This window comes from Anoplopoma fimbria, chromosome 11, assembly GCF_027596085.1.
Source record: "Anoplopoma fimbria isolate UVic2021 breed Golden Eagle Sablefish chromosome 11, Afim_UVic_2022, whole genome shotgun sequence".
Taxonomy (NCBI): Eukaryota; Metazoa; Chordata; class Actinopteri; order Perciformes; family Anoplopomatidae; genus Anoplopoma; species Anoplopoma fimbria.
The window spans coordinates 6,603,511-6,621,463 of record NC_072459.1 but is presented as its reverse complement, the minus strand read 5'-3'; the positions used below and the strand labels follow the sequence as shown (position 1 = coordinate 6,621,463).

General features: G+C 39.6%; 2 protein-coding genes across 3 annotated transcripts; one reads left to right on the top strand and one right to left on the bottom strand.

Moving 5' to 3' along the window:
• Nucleotides 1-1,329: 1,329 nt before the first annotated feature.
• tbc1d17 (TBC1 domain family, member 17) lies at nt 1,330-9,358 on the bottom strand. Its single transcript, XM_054606958.1, has 17 exons — nt 9,269-9,358; nt 7,783-7,878; nt 7,629-7,706; nt 7,431-7,542; nt 7,159-7,342; nt 6,881-6,992; nt 6,543-6,713; nt 6,291-6,416; nt 6,070-6,173; nt 5,522-5,616; nt 5,291-5,407; nt 4,318-4,418; nt 3,856-3,955; nt 3,361-3,458; nt 2,423-2,539; nt 2,206-2,292; nt 1,330-2,035 (listed from the first exon to the last, which is right to left on the bottom strand). Exons 1-17 carry the CDS (start codon nt 9,293-9,295, stop codon nt 1,874-1,876), a joined length of 1,887 nt encoding a protein of 628 aa, XP_054462933.1. The 5' UTR covers nt 9,296-9,358; the 3' UTR covers nt 1,330-1,873.
• Nucleotides 9,359-12,664: 3,306 nt separating this feature from the next.
• On the top strand, nt 12,665-17,805 carry LOC129098015 (cytoglobin-1-like). 2 transcript variants are annotated; one of them, XM_054606959.1, is made up of 4 exons: nt 12,665-12,741; nt 12,834-12,982; nt 16,186-16,417; nt 17,083-17,805. In XM_054606959.1, exons 2-4 carry the CDS (start codon nt 12,834-12,836, stop codon nt 17,245-17,247), a joined length of 546 nt encoding a protein of 181 aa, XP_054462934.1. In that variant the 5' UTR covers nt 12,665-12,741; the 3' UTR covers nt 17,248-17,805. The 2 variants fall into 2 exon arrangements, with proteins under 2 accessions (XP_054462934.1, XP_054462935.1); XM_054606960.1 differs by lacking the exon at nt 12,665-12,741 and having other exon boundaries at nt 12,793-12,982.
• Nucleotides 17,806-17,953: the final 148 nt, after the last annotated feature.

The following is a 17,953-nucleotide window of genomic DNA, read 5'->3' as shown; positions in this document are numbered from 1 at the left end:
TGTAAGAGCAGCAGATACAGAAGTACTTTTGTAAAATGTGGACACACCAATAAACTACTTTAATGTCAAATGTTTAACTGCTTTGTAGTTATTTTAATAGAATCTGTTTTTTTATAAGGGACATTGGGTTTCCTGGTCTAGAAATACAGATTTTAATGCAGTGTAATTAGTTGAAAACTGGACATTTTTAATGTTTGACCTGAGGCTTCTTATATTTTTCTATTTTTATGTATAAGGCCAACAATCAAAAACGTTTGGCCACTGCTGATCTAAGCAGTACCTGTTTAATTATAATGTACCTATAAGCCTATATAATTGCATTTTAAGAGTTTACTTACGTACAATAGTTTAAACAATTATAACTACTCCTATGAAGATGATTTCTATATTATAACAACTGTGTTATGTCATCATATATTAAGTGTTAATATAGAAGTTGTGAATGCTTCACAGGAGTTATAGTTGCTGACGTATGAACACTTACGATATAGTGTGAACAGTTTGCTTATAAGGGGGTTAACAGTAAATCATTTCTGATTGTTTATTAAAGTTGCTTATATTAAATTCACAAATAAATGTGTGCTAAATGTAAATAAACAGGTTTCTCCAGTTCTCAGTGACATGATTTGTACAGACGACTTTCTCTGTTCAAAGGATCAATATGATGGATTTAAGTCTTTGTCCACAGAGCTCAGAGTGGATCATTACTGAGATCATTTTAAAACCAAAGTGAAAGAGATGTTAAAGAGAGTTCAGTCGAGAAAGATCCGTGGCGTGTCTTTGAGTTCAATGTTTAGTTTCTTGTGTTTTCTGGGTATTTTATTGGAGATTCTTTCGGTTTTTAATGTTATCTTGTTGCATTTTGTGTTATTTTGTGCTGCTTTGGACGCTTTTTCTTTTATTTATTAGGTTGTAATCATTTCTTGTGGTGTTTTATGAATTTTCTTGTTTAGTTTTTATGCAGCTGTATAAAGGCTCATTAAGCTCAGCTGTCAGTTTATTAGGTACACTTGGCTAAAACTAAAGCAGTCTGAAATGCTTCTCTCATGAACATTTTAATGTTCAGTTTTTGTTGAAACTGTTTTAAAGAGCTGTTGATTTAATGTTATGGTCATTTTGGAGGCTGCAGTTTGTGCTGCTGGGAAATTTTTGGTTTTTCTTACATTTTCTTCAACCCATTGACGTCTGTGAAATTAAATGCGTTGGCATGAGGTACAAGTCTTTGCTTCGAACTTTATAAATAAAATAATCCGATCCTGGCTGTGAGTAGATCTGCAGACTGGTTAGTGAGAGAAAAAAAGCAAAAAAAAAAAGCCCTGCTTCTTTAAATTCAACCATTTATTTGGAAATAATCAGCGGATGAAAACGTTATGACATCATGTAGATAATTACAAGGATTAAAACATCACCACGCCACACGTGTGACAAAAGTATAAGGCATGCAGTCAGCTTTGCATAGAGCTGGAATGGCATCATAAAGTACTTAAAAAGGTATCCTTCATCTTCTTCACTTCTTAAAGGAACGCTGCATCACAAGAGACAGGCAGAGACGACGATTAAATAACTTGTCAAGAGGTGAAGGAGGAGAAGGAGGAGGAAGAAGACACATACAGGACATGTAAACAAGAGACAGGCGGAAAAGGAGGAGGACAAAACAGACGAAGAAAAGGAGCACTCTAGTGTTTTTATAACATCTTGAAGTGTAACATTCATCAAAGAAAAAAAGGCTCAACATCGCCCCCTGCCTCCGACAAAGAGTAACAACATTCTTCATTCCACCTCATTGGATCATATACAGTATATATACATATATATGTTTGTTTTTAATATAAAGATCATCCCTATATTTCAGTCCCCTAGCCGACCTGCAGATTTAAGGATAGGTGGGAACGCGTGTTGAGCTAGAAGAGGCGGCTCCTGCCTGGGATTCAACGAGGAGGCGTTGTGTCTCGCTGGCCTGCGAGTCCGGGCTGTCCTCCTCGGAGCTGAACGGGACGTAGAGACCCAGGACCTGCAGCACCTTCAGGGGAAGGTCCTGAGGGAGGAGGGACAGGAGGTCAGGAGGTCAGGAATCATTGACCCCACAGCTTCTACAGCTCTTAGATTTAGCTTTTAAAAGATCTTCGCTCTTCATCATAACCACTGAGACTGAGATCCTCCATTGACTTCATGCTGAATCTCATTGGCCCATGAAGCTCCTCTTACCTTGCACTGAGTCAGCTGCAGGAAGATGGCCTCTGCTCCTCGCAGAACGCTCTGCAGGTCCAACTTCATCGTCAGCTCGTTAATGTGCTGAGGAGCATTCAGAGTGTGATGAACAGAGGTGAGTGTTAAGTTGTAGACAAAGTCACTTAGTTCCTGTCTCAAGTCCACACACACACACACAGACACACAAACACAAACACAAACACACGGTACTCACTTTCAGAATAGTGTTGAAGTCGTGGTCGGAGCCGATCAGCTCTCCTCTCTGGGAGTCCAGGATCGAACAGGCGATCAGCAGGTGGAAGTTGTCACACGGCAGACGAGACCAGAGGACCTGAGGGAGAAAAGGGACGTTATGAAACGTTGATATGGAACTTATTTTGCATCTAAATACACTGTTTATTGTTTTCAAAAGTAATGAGATTTTCCCTCAGACATGTTGCAGCAAAGTTTCACAAAAAACGTTTTCAAAATCAGTAAATAGCTCAATAAAAGTTAAATGTTTTAACAAAGGGTCTGTTTATCTTTTTAAGAGTAACACTCAAGCACTTTCAATGTACCTAATCAAAAAATGTACAGACTCTCTGAAAGCCTTGTTCATCAAATCTAAACTGTTACTATAAAATTAAATTGCAAAATATTAAGCTAACAGAATTCTTTAATATATTGACACTTGTTTATTTTGTTCATATTAACTTTTATTGTATGTTTTGATCCTGATTATTTAATTCTGGCTAAAGGATCAACAGAGGATTTATCTAGTTATGAATGACGAGTGAGCACAAGAACTTTTCCTTTTTTTTTTTTATCTTTAAAATATCTGACAGCCTTTAAATCATTTAACTCATGTTCACATGTTTACATATAGCGAATACAGTGTAACCTGTATCTGTTCAAACAAACGATCAAAATGATCAGATTATCCCATAGAATATTTACATTACAAAAGTTTAGTGCTCATGGTAACTAGTTCAGTTATTTTTCCTCGCTCATTTACGCCTCTCTTATATTTTCTGTACAAGCTGTACAAGCGATGTCAATCACACCTTAATATGAAGCCTGGTGAAGGTTTAAAGGTGTGAAGTGAGACCGACTGTCCTTTAGCATCATATAAATATTCATGTAGATGAGTAGGTGCAGCTGTGGTGCTCTCACCTCCCACATGGTGAGGATGTCCTCGAAGGAAAACTCTCTCTTGAACCAGATGAGCAGCCAGCGGAAGCAGAAGCAGAGAGAGCCGCTGTCCTGAGAGTCTGACGGACAGAAGGAACAGGTTTTCATTTTACTATTTAGCGACCAGACAAAAAAACAACAACATCCATAATCAATCTTTAAAAAAAACAACAGAGAAATGTTTGGACAAAAGTGTCTCCGCCTCTTCAAATTGTCACACCTACTGTACCTGTTTGACACGTTTTCAAATTAAGATCCTGATATTTAAGATATATGAGGAGTTGTTTTACATATTCTGTATCCTAGAAATAAATTTGGCAGCACACATTTGTATAATCATCATGCATATTAACACGGTGTGCACCTTTTCTCGAGCTGTTCTTGTTTCTACCCTACGTTTTTGTTGCATCATCGTAATAACTTTAAGACTTTATTTGAATCTAATCCAGTCGGACTGGGTGAGTTAGGCTGACTAACCCAGGAAGTCACACAGCTCCGGGTCCAGAGCCTTCAGCAGGATACTGAGCTGAAGGAGCTGCTTCTTCATGGCCTCCTGAGACTCTTCAAAGTTTTGGTGCTGCGGAGGAAACCAGGAAAGACTTGTTAAGTCTTTGCATACGTTAAAATACTGATATCTATATAACCTATTCAGTGTGAAATCTTAAAAGAAATAGTGGAAGACATCCTCAACGAAATCAAACTGCAACAAACTTCATTTAAATCTGTTTTCATTTAAATCAGAACTGCTTTAAGCATTAAGTCACCACACGGGAATCATTTGACCGCACAAAGCAATAAACTTTCTGTTTTGGTTTTTGTGTTTCTGCTGAGCTGTAGCCTGCTGTTCCTCTACAATGGAAGTAGAGGAAGTAACTAAAACCTCTGTTTCTGACTGAAAATCAATTCAACTCAGAGAGAAAGGGAGAGGTTTCTACTCACCAACAGCTCCATGAAGCCCGTCAGACACCAGAAGGACTCCACCTCGTTCTGGGTGACGAAGAGGAGAGGAGACAGGAGATCGCTCATCCCCTGGACGTAACCTGGACACATGGAAGCAAAAGTGTGAGGGTGACACGGATGTTTCTGCCTGAATGATCGTCTTAAATGTCCCTTTAATTATCGAAAAGTCAGCTGTAATGAACAAAAAAAAATTAAGTTGAACCCAGAGGATGAACGTCACAGATCTTAACACCTGACATCCCTGTTCTTTATACACAAAGATGTTGAGAACAATAATATGTGTCTATTTTTAGTCCAACTTTGAATGTTCTTTTGTATCTTGCTGCCTATGCTTTTGTGAAATAATGATTTTTAATAATTATGAACTAGTAAGCACAAAGTCTGAGCAATAATGCCTAAAGACATTGTTCTAGTAACTAATTTATAATAAATTAATAAATATCATTATCGTTATTATTAATGGAGAATAGTGGCATTTTCCCGCAAGAGTGCGTGCTTCTGTGAGTGTGCGACTCTGTGTCTGTCCGCGGCTAATCTCGCTTTCTGCTGGAGCAAACTGCATAAATATTTGGGGTTTGCCACTAATGGCTGCATGCTTAAGGAGCTCTTGTGGTTGCGGTGACTCATTCTTTCTCAAAACACCTTTGTGTTTGGCTAACAGCTTGATGGGTTTAATTTTGTTTTTGTATGAATAGTTTTACGTGTCTTATATGACAACTTTGATCCCCTGCATACATCACCTCTTGTTTTTGAGTTTGAATGAAGAGTGTTTCACGAAGGCTTACTGCCCATTAACTGTGGTTGCATTCATTCAATCACACAATACAACCAGGGTTGTTGCAGACACACGTGGCGGTGATCTGCAACTTTCTAGTTACTTTTTCTTACATTTCCGTCTGTACTGATACTGAAGTGTTTTTTTGTACTGGTGCACCTCTGTCTGCCAACATACCGAGATCAAAGTTGTACATGCAGTACGTCATCAGCACGTCGTGCAGCAGAGTCAGTCCTGGATTGTCGTTCCCGGAGAAGAACGTGTTGTGTCTGTCCGTCCTGCTGACATCTCTCTCTGCCGCGACAGAACAAAGAAGTTTCAAACAACAGAAATCTATCGCCGCTCTCACCGGCAGCCGACCGACTCCATGAACAGATCTTCTGTTTCATGACGGATGGCGGTACTGACCTATCAGGCTTCTGTATCCTCTGAGGAGGGAGTTCCTCATCTCCTGCTCTTCACTCACCGACTTCCACTGCACCTTCATTCTGAAATACTCGTCCCTGCAGAGAGAGAAAGACGTCAAAGAGGCCGACTGCATTACAGGAATAGCTTTACATTTTGGGAAATACGTTCATTTGCTTTCTTGTCGAAAGTTATGCTTCCTAATCACTGGAAGAATTTGGAAATCATTTTAAAACACTTTAGTCATACACCCCTCTAATATTTAAAGATAATGTGTCATAAATCAGAGACTTTATGGTCAAAGACTGGGGTTCTGGAAGGACTACATTTCAACAAAAAATGTTGAATAATAAAGCAGAAACATAAGCAGCAAAAGAAACAAAATACACCTCCCAACACCTCTACATTTCACTGATTAAGAGGTTATATATTGTTTGACGACTCGGTTGTATTTGTGGTTTGTGCGAGGATATTTCTTGTCCTCATCTAAACGTGGAACTATTCATTTGACCAATAAAAGGAGGATGATGCTCTAAAATAACGACACTCACGTTTTGAACCGCAGAATGTCCTCTCGTTCTTTGAAAGTGCTGTTCCACGGATAAAAGCCCAGGAGGAACTTCCAGACCTCCTTCCTCAGGGACGGTACGATACCCTGCGATGGACAAGAACAGAACGAAAATACACACACATCAGGCGGAGAGAAGGTTGACAGAGTAAACAGTGTGTCTTCTACATGGGAGACATATTGTCACTGTTTTTTCTGCCTCACCCCTCTGAATATTAGCTCTTTGATCTTATCTGGGTTCTTCACTCGCCCCTCTGGGTCCAGGAACTCGTCCCATTTGTTCAAAGGTTGTCCCCTGGTTACGTTTGGTCTGGGACCGAGCTCTACCCCCTTAATGGAAAGACAGACACAGCCATTAAGAACGGGTTTAGATTATCTTAAACATTTAACATTACAACAAGCTGTAATCTTTGTGTGGTGACACGACTGTGTGCTCTTTTTGTTTCCTTCTCTTACACAGTTGATGAGTTCGAAGCCGGGCTCTTCGTCGGACTGGTGGGGCAAACTAGGATCCTGAGCGGTACGGAAGTGGGCGGGGGACCCCGGGGGTCGAAGGGCCACTTTGAAGAAATTGGTGACTTTGGAGAATCCACCAAATGTAGTGGCGTATGGGTCCTGGATGAATCTCTGTCCAGGTAGAGAGAGAACGGGATCACAATGAGAACAGACGTAGAGGTTTACTTATTACTTTGAGTAAGAATTGCAACAAGCTTGATTGGGTTTATCTACTGAGCGGATTGGACTTTGATCAGTGAGTCATTGATACTGACCAAAAAAAAAAAAAAGCAACTCACCGAAACAAGATCAGCGCCTCCGTCGTCAAAGAGCTGCAGCTTATCGAAGGACTGAGAGAGAGCGCCTGGGTCGTGAGGGTAGGCGAGGAAGAGCCGCCCGTCAACCGGTGACCTGGTGATGACAACAGAAACCATGTGATGTCTTTTCATGCTCAGGTGATTAGTCAACAGCTCCATCTGAAACGGTACATCAGCCGTTTCCAGAACTGTTAAGATGAACATATTTATAGTAACAGCAGGACGGAACTGGCTGCCAGAATAAGGTTGATGACACTTACTGGTCCAGCATGATGTAACGTTGCAGGGCCCTAAACAGCTCCCTGGTTCCTCCTCTGTGGAAGTGTAGCGCAGGCAGCGGGTGGCCCCCTCTACTGGTCAGCACCAGGAAGTTTCGCCCCAAAGAGAACCGAGCCCTCCGGAGAGAGTACAACTCTGAGAGAGGCAGCGAGAACGACCACTGACCTGTGGGCGAGATGAGCAACATTTAGTTTTAACGCAGCCTTAATATATATGTGTTGGCCCAAAAGTGACGGAGACGTTTAAACAGCACCTGAGTCTCTGACTGGGACATGATCTCGATCTTTCTTCACTGTGCTGATAACTGCCCAGTCCGGCTCATACCCAGGGTCAAAGTTTGTATCCTCCTCTCCTCCTTCTCCATCCTAACAAGTAAGAAATGGGTTTATGTCAATTATATCTGAGATTTAAAAAAAGAATATTCATATGAAGCAAGCAGATGATTGCTGACCTTTTTGGAGTAGAGTACAGCAGGGGCACTGCGACCTTCATCCTCCAGTGGGCTCCACTCTAAAGCTGGCACTCCGGCCTAAAACAAAAAGCATGTTTAGAAATCTGAGTGTTTCTTTGATTTCCCCGCTTTGTACCTTAACAACTCAACTTACCCGCTCCACAATGCGGATGAACCCTGGGATGGTTGTGTCCTGGTTACTCCTCTTGGCATTTGTGTGGAGGTACACTCCCTCCTTCTCAAATATCAGCTGAGGAGGAAGAAAAACAAAACATCAATGTAGAGTATATAAATCATAAGATGTGAGTTAAACTGAAGAGATGGCTCATTTTTAGGGTTTGCAGTCTTCGGATCATGTTTGATAAACGTTGATTATTTTCATCTATTAATCTGCTGATTACTTTCTCAAATCACATGATCATGATGATTCAAATTGCTTGTTTTTATCCAACCAAATGTTTTACTTTTGGGCCAACTGTTTATTACTGTATTAATATCATCTCTCTGCCTTGTTTGCATTGTTGTTGCTTTTATTGTTTCTGTCTTTACCATGTAAAATTCCTCTGAGTACCTTTTAAAGCGCTATACAAATAAAATGTATTGTTATTATTATCATGACAGAGAATAGAAAAGAAAATCCTCACATTTTATAAAGCTAAAATGATTGACCTATTTTCAAAATCTATTTTTTTTTGTGTATGGACTCTGGCCAGATTGAATTGTGTTATTATTATATACTACCAACTACTCAATGTAGAGTATATAAATCATAAGATGAGAGTTAAACTGAAGAGATGGCTCATTTTTAGGGTTTGCAGTCATCGGATTATGTTTGATAAACGTTGATTATTTTCATCTATTAATCTACTGATTACTTTCTCAAATCACATGATCATGATGATTGAAATTGCTTGTTTTTATCCAACCAAATGTTTTTTATTTTGGGCTAACTGTTTATTACTGTTATAATATCATCTCTCTGCCTTGTTTGCATTGTTATTGCTTTTATTGTTTCTGTCTTTACCATGTAAAATTAGTACCTTTTAATACAAATAAAATGTATTGTTATTAGTATCATGACAGAGAATAGAAAAAGAACAAATCCTCACATTTGTGAAGCTAAAATGATTTTTTTTTGTGTATGGACTCTGGCCATATTGAATTGTGTTATTATTATTATTATTATTATTATTATTATTATTATTATTATATACTACCATCTAAATATTGTAAAATGAAATCAAGACATGTTTAAGGTTACATCTCATATGAAACAGAAGAACAGACCTCGGCCTACAGTGATAACCAGCTGAAGAAGGTAATCACATAACAAAGAGCTTGTAAATAACTGGGGGAAGATCACGTGATTACAGGTCTGTCAGGTCATATGATGAAGAAACATACTTTACTATGAAGACCATGTATGGACTGAATCTGCTGGTAGGTTTAACACTGTGTATGGTTATAAACACAGCCTTTTAATCCGGCCAGATGACAACATGTAGCTGTCAGTGTGCTGGATTTATCGGGTTGTTATTGAGTCACAATAATCTAACAAACGACAACAAACACGAGGAGTTTCACCCAAAATGTCGCCATCGATCACACGGACATGAAAGCATCGTAACATTCAGGAATACCTTGTAATCTTCATCGCTTTGCTCCATTTTTCTCTCTCCGTCACCTCTCGACTTCAGCGTTTTTCTTTTCCAAAATAAATGTTACGTCACACTTCCGGTATATCCAAGAGACCTGCCCCGCCCACAAGTGTGACGTCACGGCAGGAATGCGAACCAATCATGGAACAGTGGGAGCAAGCGAAGCGGAGCAGAGCCGTGTAGAGAGAAGAGTCGCGTCAAAACGGAAGTTCAAGATGGCTGATCGTCACGTGATTCACTTCAGCTGGTAAGAGTAAGCGCTCTGGATGGAGATATTGGTAGAAATCAGTCCAAACAGAGGGCAGAACTGTGGTTTTTCTTTCTAATCAGCAGTCAATAAAAAGATATTAACAATATTCCACATGACACATGACAATAAAAACACTGTGCAATAATAGTTAAAATAGTTTTTTTCTGTCTGTAAATATTATATTTCAGTTGTTGTGTTTTTCTACTGTTTTTGTTGCTTATTTATAATACATTTTTCTTTTTTTTCTTTTTTTAATTATTATTATTTTTTTTATCTTGTCTTTCTTTGCTATGTCTCTTGTGTGCACTTTACTCTATGCTGCTGTAAGCCTGCAAATTTCCCCGCTGCGGGACTAATAAAGGATTATCTTATCTTATCTTATCTTATCTTCATATAGAGCAATGGTATATGTGTTATATATTACATATATATTGTAATGCTGTACTTTATGTTTGAGATAGTTTGAGATGTTTATATGTTTATTTTGTCTTATATGGACTTGCCTCCTGTTGCTGCCTTTTTTGGTCAGGTCATCATTGTAAATGATAACTGGTTCTCAATTGTCTTATCTGGTTTAATAAAAGTAAATAAATAATACATACAGTACCAGTCAAAAGTTTGGACACACCTTCTCATTCAATGGTTTTTCTTTATTTTTATTTTTATTTTTTTCTACATTGTAGATTAATATTGAAGACATCCAAACTATGAAGGAACACATATGGAATTATGTGGTAAACAAACAAATGCTCAACAAACCAGAATATGTTTTAGATTTTAGATTCTTCAAAGTAGTTGAATGAGAAGGTGTGTCCAAACTTTTGACTGGTACTGTATATATTTAGTTACATCAATTTTGTGTTTTTTAAAAGTGAAATTTGCTAGTATTTGAGGATTGGTAAGTGTCATAACTAGAGTTACCCGGCCTGCTGACAATTTTTTAGATGGGTTAAAGTTCCCTTGTATGAAGGAACACATTGAGATTTAGTGGCATCAAGTGGTTCACCCCTCCCTTTCCAAGCATGTCAGAGAACAAAATTAGTATATAATAAGTATTATTGTATTACTACAAGGACCTACTCTTATTGGTACTCAGTCATTTTTCATGACTAAATATTTGCTTTTAAAAACATATATAGAATTTAGAATGAATTCAGAAGAGGATTAGAAGTTAACTACAATTTAGATATACCTAAATATTGTTTCTAGAGCAGTAATGTGTTCACACATTATGTCATTTATATTTCACGGGGAAATAAATAAAGAATGTTGATGATGATATGATGAAATCAGGTAGCCAATCATTAGACAGTAGAACAAAAAAAACTGTTTTAGTTTTTAATAGAAGGGGCTTTCTTTTTCTACTTTTTCTATGAATAATTTACATTATCCCCATCTCAATATTGAATTTTGCCAGGCACCTGAAAAGCAGTACCACTCTAACTGTCCACTAGATGTCATTATCCATTAGCCCTGGATCTACTGGGTACAGTTATGTCTCAGAGTGTAACATAATGAGATAATTAAATCTCTGTTTTCCTGAGAAGAGTGAGAGGGTTAAAAGTAAAACATTATTCACATCAAAAACAAGTCTGAATGTTCTTGTATGGGTGGAGACGCAGAGAGGAGTCAAAGCATTGCCTTAAACATCAGATTACCTCTGTGGAAACATAAACCGGTACAAGAAGAGCGTGTTGATCTACAATCATTGACAAAGTTGTCTCCTTGTTTTTCTGATCCAAAACAACCTAATCTGACTATGACTTCCTGATCCTTGACCAGCAAGTTTGATAATCATAAACTTTTGCAGGAAACACATTCATAATAAACTATTCATGATCGTATTGTTTTAATTGGGCGTTCCTGAGATATCTGAGACACATAAATCCCAGAAACATGATGTGTGTTAACCTTAAGCACCGTTTTTTCCCCCACTAACTTGATTGTAAAATGTAAACTCTCAAGGACTCTGTCAATGTTTAACACGTGTCCTTTCATTGTTGGCACCTTCTTCCACACGAAGGCAGTAAATTTCACCTAAATCTTGGCGTTTGTTTTTAAAATCAAATGTCTTGTCACTGCTCCCACGTTGGCTCTCCTTTTGACGGTTAACACCCAGATTCTTGGCAAATTGGTTCCATTCTCCTCACATGAACGTTGAAAAAGAACATTCCCAAGTTTTCAGCTGTGGCAAATGGAAACAAGATATGAATATGCTGCTGATGTGGTGGAAGTTTTCCAATACAATTTACTATACTAATACCCAATTTGTACTAGTACTATCTATGTCCCGAGATGAGTCCCAATGAGCGTTGAAATAATGATCAAATGACAAATGAAATGTCCTTGCGGTATTTTATTTCTAACATCTCCACACAGTGTAACTTAACATACAGAGAGACGAGGTTCTCGACCTTTAGAGTACACATCATAGTACATTTCATTCAAAACCTTTACACTATATACTTCCAATTTACACTAATATAATTTTCCATTACACTGATAACCCCTGATAAACTACAGGTGCAAAATGAATGCATTTGAAAAAAGTGCAGTGAGAGCTGTGTGACTCTCCTGAGTGTTTGTGCATAAAATGAAAAGGGTAAAGTAATGAAAAATGACCTGAGAACGCGCTCATATAATCTGAATCTCGTCAGAAGCATAGAACAAACAAGAACAAGTAGATGCCTGCCCTATTTCTGATGGACGTCATGCTGCTTAATTTAGTGTCTCTACATTTACGTCTGCAGGGCTTTTTGAGAAATTCAATATTACAGTTTAATCTCCCGTTTAGTCTGGAATGGTGACGATGGAGGTAAAAGGTCAGTGTGCTCCTTTATCTTATTCCAACATCATAATCTTACATTAAATCTGTGCTCGGCCATTGCATAAATTACACATTTGACTCTCTTATGAAGGATTTGTGTCTCATCTCATCATGTTTTCATCAAACACCACCTACAAAGGTGAGGTGGAGGGAGAAAGAGAGAGGGAGAGAGAGGGAGGGTGAGTGTAAAAGAGAGAGTACAGAGGCTCCTCCTCATTCGCTGCGTGTGTTTCTTGTGTTTTTGCAGCCTGGTCTTCACTTACACTCGCGCTCAGCAGAGATTCAGAGGTGGAGAGCAAAGATTCTCAGTGGGGGAAAAAAAACAAGGGGGGGGGAGGGAAACAGATTTGTCTTCCTCTCTCGCCAAGAAAAAAGAAGGTAGATATATAGTGTTTATGTTGAAGGGAGGGGTTTGCTTTCATCAGCATTGCCTTCTGCACGTGCTCAGCTATGCACAACTGTGTTTCCAGATGGAGAGGATGCAGGGAGAGAGAGAGGGAGAGGGAGACCCCCTGGAGCGAACGAGCCCACTGACCGACAAGGAGAGGCTGATGATCCAGGACTCCTGGGCAAAAGTCTACGAGAACTGTGATGACGTTGGGGTGGCCATACTTGTCAGGTATTTCTTTTTATTAGTTTTAATCTCCTGTTTATTGCCTGAAATCATTATAGCAACAGAGTTAGGAAGATATTTAGATTATTCTAACAGAAAAAAAGAATGGTAAAGGTGACAAAGGTTATAAATGCTGAGTGTAATAAGTAGGGAGAGGCTTGATCACACAAGGTGAGGTATTATCTATTATCCCAATCACCAACACTAATCAGTCCAGAAATGATTCACTTAATGTTATTCACCAGACGCCAATGATTGAGTGACTCTGATTCATCTAACCTGTTCCTGCCTTTCAAGGTAAGTGACCCAAAACAACACAAAAATAGAAGGTTAAAACAGATTCAATAAAGCAATAATAAAACATTCTCATAAAGTTGTTGTCAATGTTAAAATTTCTGAGTTTATGATTAAAAGTAAGGCACAACAGGGTGAGTAGAGTGTTTATTGGTTTTGGGACTTCAGAGTTGCGACTCTGCTCTAGATGATCTGTTGGCTCCATCGTCAGACGATGACCTTCAGCACACACCGGGGTCGGTTGGATGGAGTGCAGCCTGCAGGGTTGGAAACAAGTTACTGCCCCCAGGCGAGGGAGTTCGAGTATCTGTGGGTTTTGTGGAATGTGAGATGAAAGGCGGTGCAGTCTCAGCACTGATGTGGGGCGTTGGTGGTGAAGAAGGAGCTGAGCCGGAAGGCAAAGCTTTCGATAAACCGTTCCATCTTACATTCCTACATCCTCACTTTTAGTCACGATACCTCCTGGAAGCCTCCCTTTAGAGGTTTTTCTGGGCATGTCCAACTGGTAAGAGGCCCCCAGGGTTGACCCAGAACACGCTGGAGGGATTGTATATCTTGTCTGGCCTGGGAACTCCGAGGGGTTCCCCAGGACGAGCTGTTGCTGTGGAGAGCAACATCTGGAATACCCTTCTATGCCTGCTGCCCAGTGAGCCTCATAGAAAAACGGATGGACGATAAAAGTACATGCACTGACGACGGGCTGAAAGAAAAACTGAATGCATATCTAATTCCTATTCGGGGACTTTTCATAATTTCTCCTCATTTCCCGCAACTTTATTGAGTTCACCACTGATAAGGTCAAATACGCATTTAGTCTCTCTCCTGCTCTGTAAGATAACTGCACCAGCAGGAGCCAAAAGGCCTACTTAAAAAAACTGCAAAGATACATCAACTTAAATCCAGACTGTGGGATTATCTTCCCACCGAATGCAGTCGCTAAATTCGAATGATCTCATTATCTTTATAAATTTCCACTCCGTCCAAAGGAGCACATATTTTTGCATGGAATATTCCCACCTCACCTTATCTCACCTAATCGTAGAGCTAAAGGTTAAACATAATCCATCAATCGGACATCTTTGGCACTCAAAGGCCTCCCTCACAAAGGGTCATGCTTTGAATGCCTCAAAAAAGGCTGGCCAACCTGAAGCAACATGTCTCCATCGCTCTTTTCTCTGCTATCAAGGAATGAGAGAGTTTTGTCAAAACAATTTATCACTGTAGGATGTCTTTCAAACACACAACGAGGGGGAAATAACGACCGTCTGAAGGGGAAACCGCTGGCCTGAGGGCTTAGACGGTCTTTCGTGTGTGACAAGATTTACTGCATGACACACCATGCCTTTCTGATTGCAGGAGGTGAAAGTTGAGAAGGAGGTAAGCAACAAAGCAGGGCGCAACTTGTTCAGTACCCATCAGTCAGATAATGTTCTTTGTTTTTTACAGATTTCTGAGTATTAGGATTTAGCTGCAGCACTTTGACAAAACAAATCCTGCACCTCTTTGTTTTATGATAAACATGTGGAAACTAAATGCATTTAGCTCAGTTTCCCCTCGTTTTTCTTCTGGCGCATTCCCTCACAAGCGCCCCACGGCCCTCAGGAATTTGAGGAATGGCGATTGATCGATAAGCATGACCGTGACAAATCCTCCCTTCAACGGTAGAAGCAAATCACTGTCCACATGTGGATTTAGTTCCTCGGTTAGTCCTGAAGAAAAATAATTTAGGCCCTAATGATCATATAAAATACTAATAAGGCTGTATATATGCAACCACAAGAATGCAATGACACAAGGGAGCGATTAAACACCCACAGCTCCTCAGTGGATTGCATTGAATCTAGAATAACCATGCCCTCCACCCAGAGCCGAGGCATTCCGTCTCCTCCCATCTCAGACACTTAAGTTCACACGTCAAACTTATACCCAGCGATATGTGCTTCAGAGCTATCAGAGGAACGGTTGGTTGTTTTTGTGTTAGCTGTTGCAGAGACAGTGGGAGATGTGTCGTCAGGTCAGCAACCAGATGCATTGGCCGTCTTCCCAGACTGTGGGAGGGGGTGTTTTTAGGTTCCTCTTTTCTAATTCTCTGTTATACTTCTTGGGGGTCAAACGGGGATTTAAACCAAAGAAAATGTCTTTGAACTGACGGGTTGTTCTTCGAAAGAGCAGGATGTGCAAGGAAATGAAAGAAAGACCTGGAACTTGAACCAAAAATAATATAAACATTTTTGCTAAATTAAAGTAAGAATGGTTATGGTTTCTGGTATATAAGATATGCTTTGAGTGAGGGAGTGATAATCACAAATAAATAAAGGAATAGATATCTGGATTCGAAATAAATTATTGTTTCTTCAAAGCCCTAATTTACACAGACATTTACATTTAAAGTACACTGGGTTTACACAAAACAAATCCTGTAGTCAATTACAAAAAGTGCAAAGGATGGTTTTTTCTATATCTGCTTTATTTGCTAAAGAATTGGAGCAATTTCTACCAACGCACAAACACTGACAAAACATTTGGAAAGGACAAACAGATTTAAAAGAAAGACACTATTAGAGCTGGGTCAACACACTTTATCTAATGCTGCAATATTTATTTCTATAATGTGAAATGTTAAATGATTTATGAGAGTTACTAAAGGAAAGTAATGTGACTTTATTACATATGAATACATACCAAGCAGTACTTAGATAGTAGTTTAAAGCAAACATCTAAAGGGAAAATATGCAGCACTGTTTCATGTCGGTGCTCATATTTACTCATGGTATCTTGCCAGCTGGGAAAAAAAATAAAAAATGAGTGTGGGTTTGCAGGATCGAGCTGGTGCTTGCTGTAGGGCGGTGAGATTAACCGAGCTTCGCAGCAGCTGCTCAAACTCACATCTCTCGTTTACTCTCCTCCCTTCGCAGGCTGTTTGTGAACTTCCCCTCATCCAAGCAGTTCTTCAGCCAGTTCAAGCACATCGAGGAGCCGGAGGAACTGGAGAGCAGCGTCCAGCTCAGGAAGCACGCTCGCAGAGTCATGAGTGCCCTCAACACGCTGGTGGAGAGCCTTGACAACCCGGACAAGATGGCCTCAGTGCTGAAGCTGGTGGGGAAGGCGCACGCACAGCGACACAAGGTCGACCCTGTGTACTTTAAGGTGAATGAATAAAAGAAGTGACACACACATACAGACATTAATTAACTTTAATGTTGAGTACAAAATATTTAATATATTATAAACTGAAAGACCTAAAACATAAACTGCAGGATTCTGACAATGAAGCCAATGCGGAAGAATCTTAAAACATGCATTCTTTCTAATGGCCAGCAGGGGGCAACTACTATTGCTGCAAAAAGTCCGATTGTATGGAAGTCTATGAGAAAATGACTCTACTTCTCTCTTGATTTATTCCCTCAGTAAACATTGTAAACATGAGTTTATGGGCTCAATCTCTAGTTTCAAGTCTTCTTCAATTCAGCATGATGTTCATTTAGTAAATGATGGTCCATTTAGAGTCACATAGACCATAAAGCAGACAGAGTCCGTCACATTTCAACAGAGCCAGGCTAGCAGTCTATGTATGGAGTCTTTATGCTAAGCCAGCTAACCGTCAGCTAGCTGTAGCTTCATATTTAACCCAAACTGCGATCTATTCCAAGACTGTATGAATGCAACGAGCAATAACTAAGAAGAAACTTTTGGTAAAATATCATACAAAAGGATATGTTGCATACAGACATGAGAGTGGTGTGAATCTAATCATATAATGGAAACTGAACGTGTCACGACTAAGTACTGTGTGTTTGTTGTGTCTTGCCCAGATCCTGAGTGGTGTGATACTGGAGGTCCTGGGAGAAGAGTTTCCAGCGGTTGTGACACCGGAGGTGGGCGTGGCCTGGACCAAACTCTTTGCTACGATCTACAGCGGCATCAAAGCCGTCTATGAGGAAGTTGGCTGGACAAAGCTCTCAACCTCAACCGGGTGAAGCTTTTAGTCTGGTTTTTATTGGACCATGAGTGACTTTTAATGTTTGGCCAATGGCTTCATAAGAGAGGGAATAATCAACTGTACTGACCTTTAACGGGAAGCAATGTATCTGGGAACCTATACGGGGAATACGGATTAATGTAGTCTTAGATAATAGTGGGCTATATGGGACATATAAGACATATAAGAATAGGTACTGTGCCCTTTCTATGGCTAACTGTGTGTATGTGTGTGTGTGTGTGTGTGAGAAAGAGAGAGCAAAGGGAAAGAAACTGGAGACGTAAACCCGACAGTGGACAAGAGGTCACATTTGACTTGGATGTGCCTTCTACCGAATGTGTATATCTAACAGAAAAACAAAGAAAACCCCTGCTGTGTAAATACTGTTCTTTCTAAATATCATGTGATGTTTCCCTTAATCAGCCTGGGCCCACTCGTGTTCGCTTTATGGGATATTCAGAAGACATTTTTACATTTTCTAACAGTTATTTGTGATGGTTGTACATTTTTTTCATTATGACTCACCTTTCTATCTGTATTTAACACAACTTTTAAATAAAAAGACAAAGAAAAAACCCACTGCCGTTGGATCCTTTTAATATCTGCTCCGACCTGATTCCCATTAAATTTCCATTCACAAGTGTGTTGACATAATTAGACCTTTCTCTCTCTTGCTCGGCCTACTGCTCCCTTTTTCTCTGCTT

What these genes read in the sequence shown, in the direction of transcription:
- tbc1d17 (XM_054606958.1), bottom strand. Translation starts at nt 9,295, where the DNA reads ATGGAGCAAAGCGATGAAGATTACAAG. An exon ending in AAGAGCTAATATTCAGAGGG is followed by an intron (nt 6,174 to 6,290) that starts GTGAGGCAGAAA and finishes TGTCCATCGCAG; the next exon opens with GGTATCGTACCGTCCCTGAG. An exon ending in TGCAGCTGACTCAGTGCAAG is followed by an intron (nt 2,036 to 2,205) that starts GTAAGAGGAGCT and finishes CTCCTCCCTCAG; the next exon opens with GACCTTCCCCTGAAGGTGCT.
- LOC129098015 (XM_054606959.1), top strand. Translation starts at nt 12,834, where the DNA reads ATGGAGAGGATGCAGGGAGAGAGAGAGGGAGAGGGAGACCCCCTGGAG. An exon ending in GGGGTGGCCATACTTGTCAG is followed by an intron (nt 12,983 to 16,185) that starts GTATTTCTTTTT and finishes CTCCCTTCGCAG; the next exon opens with GCTGTTTGTGAACTTCCCCT. An exon ending in TCGACCCTGTGTACTTTAAG is followed by an intron (nt 16,418 to 17,082) that starts GTGAATGAATAA and finishes TGTCTTGCCCAG; the next exon opens with ATCCTGAGTGGTGTGATACT.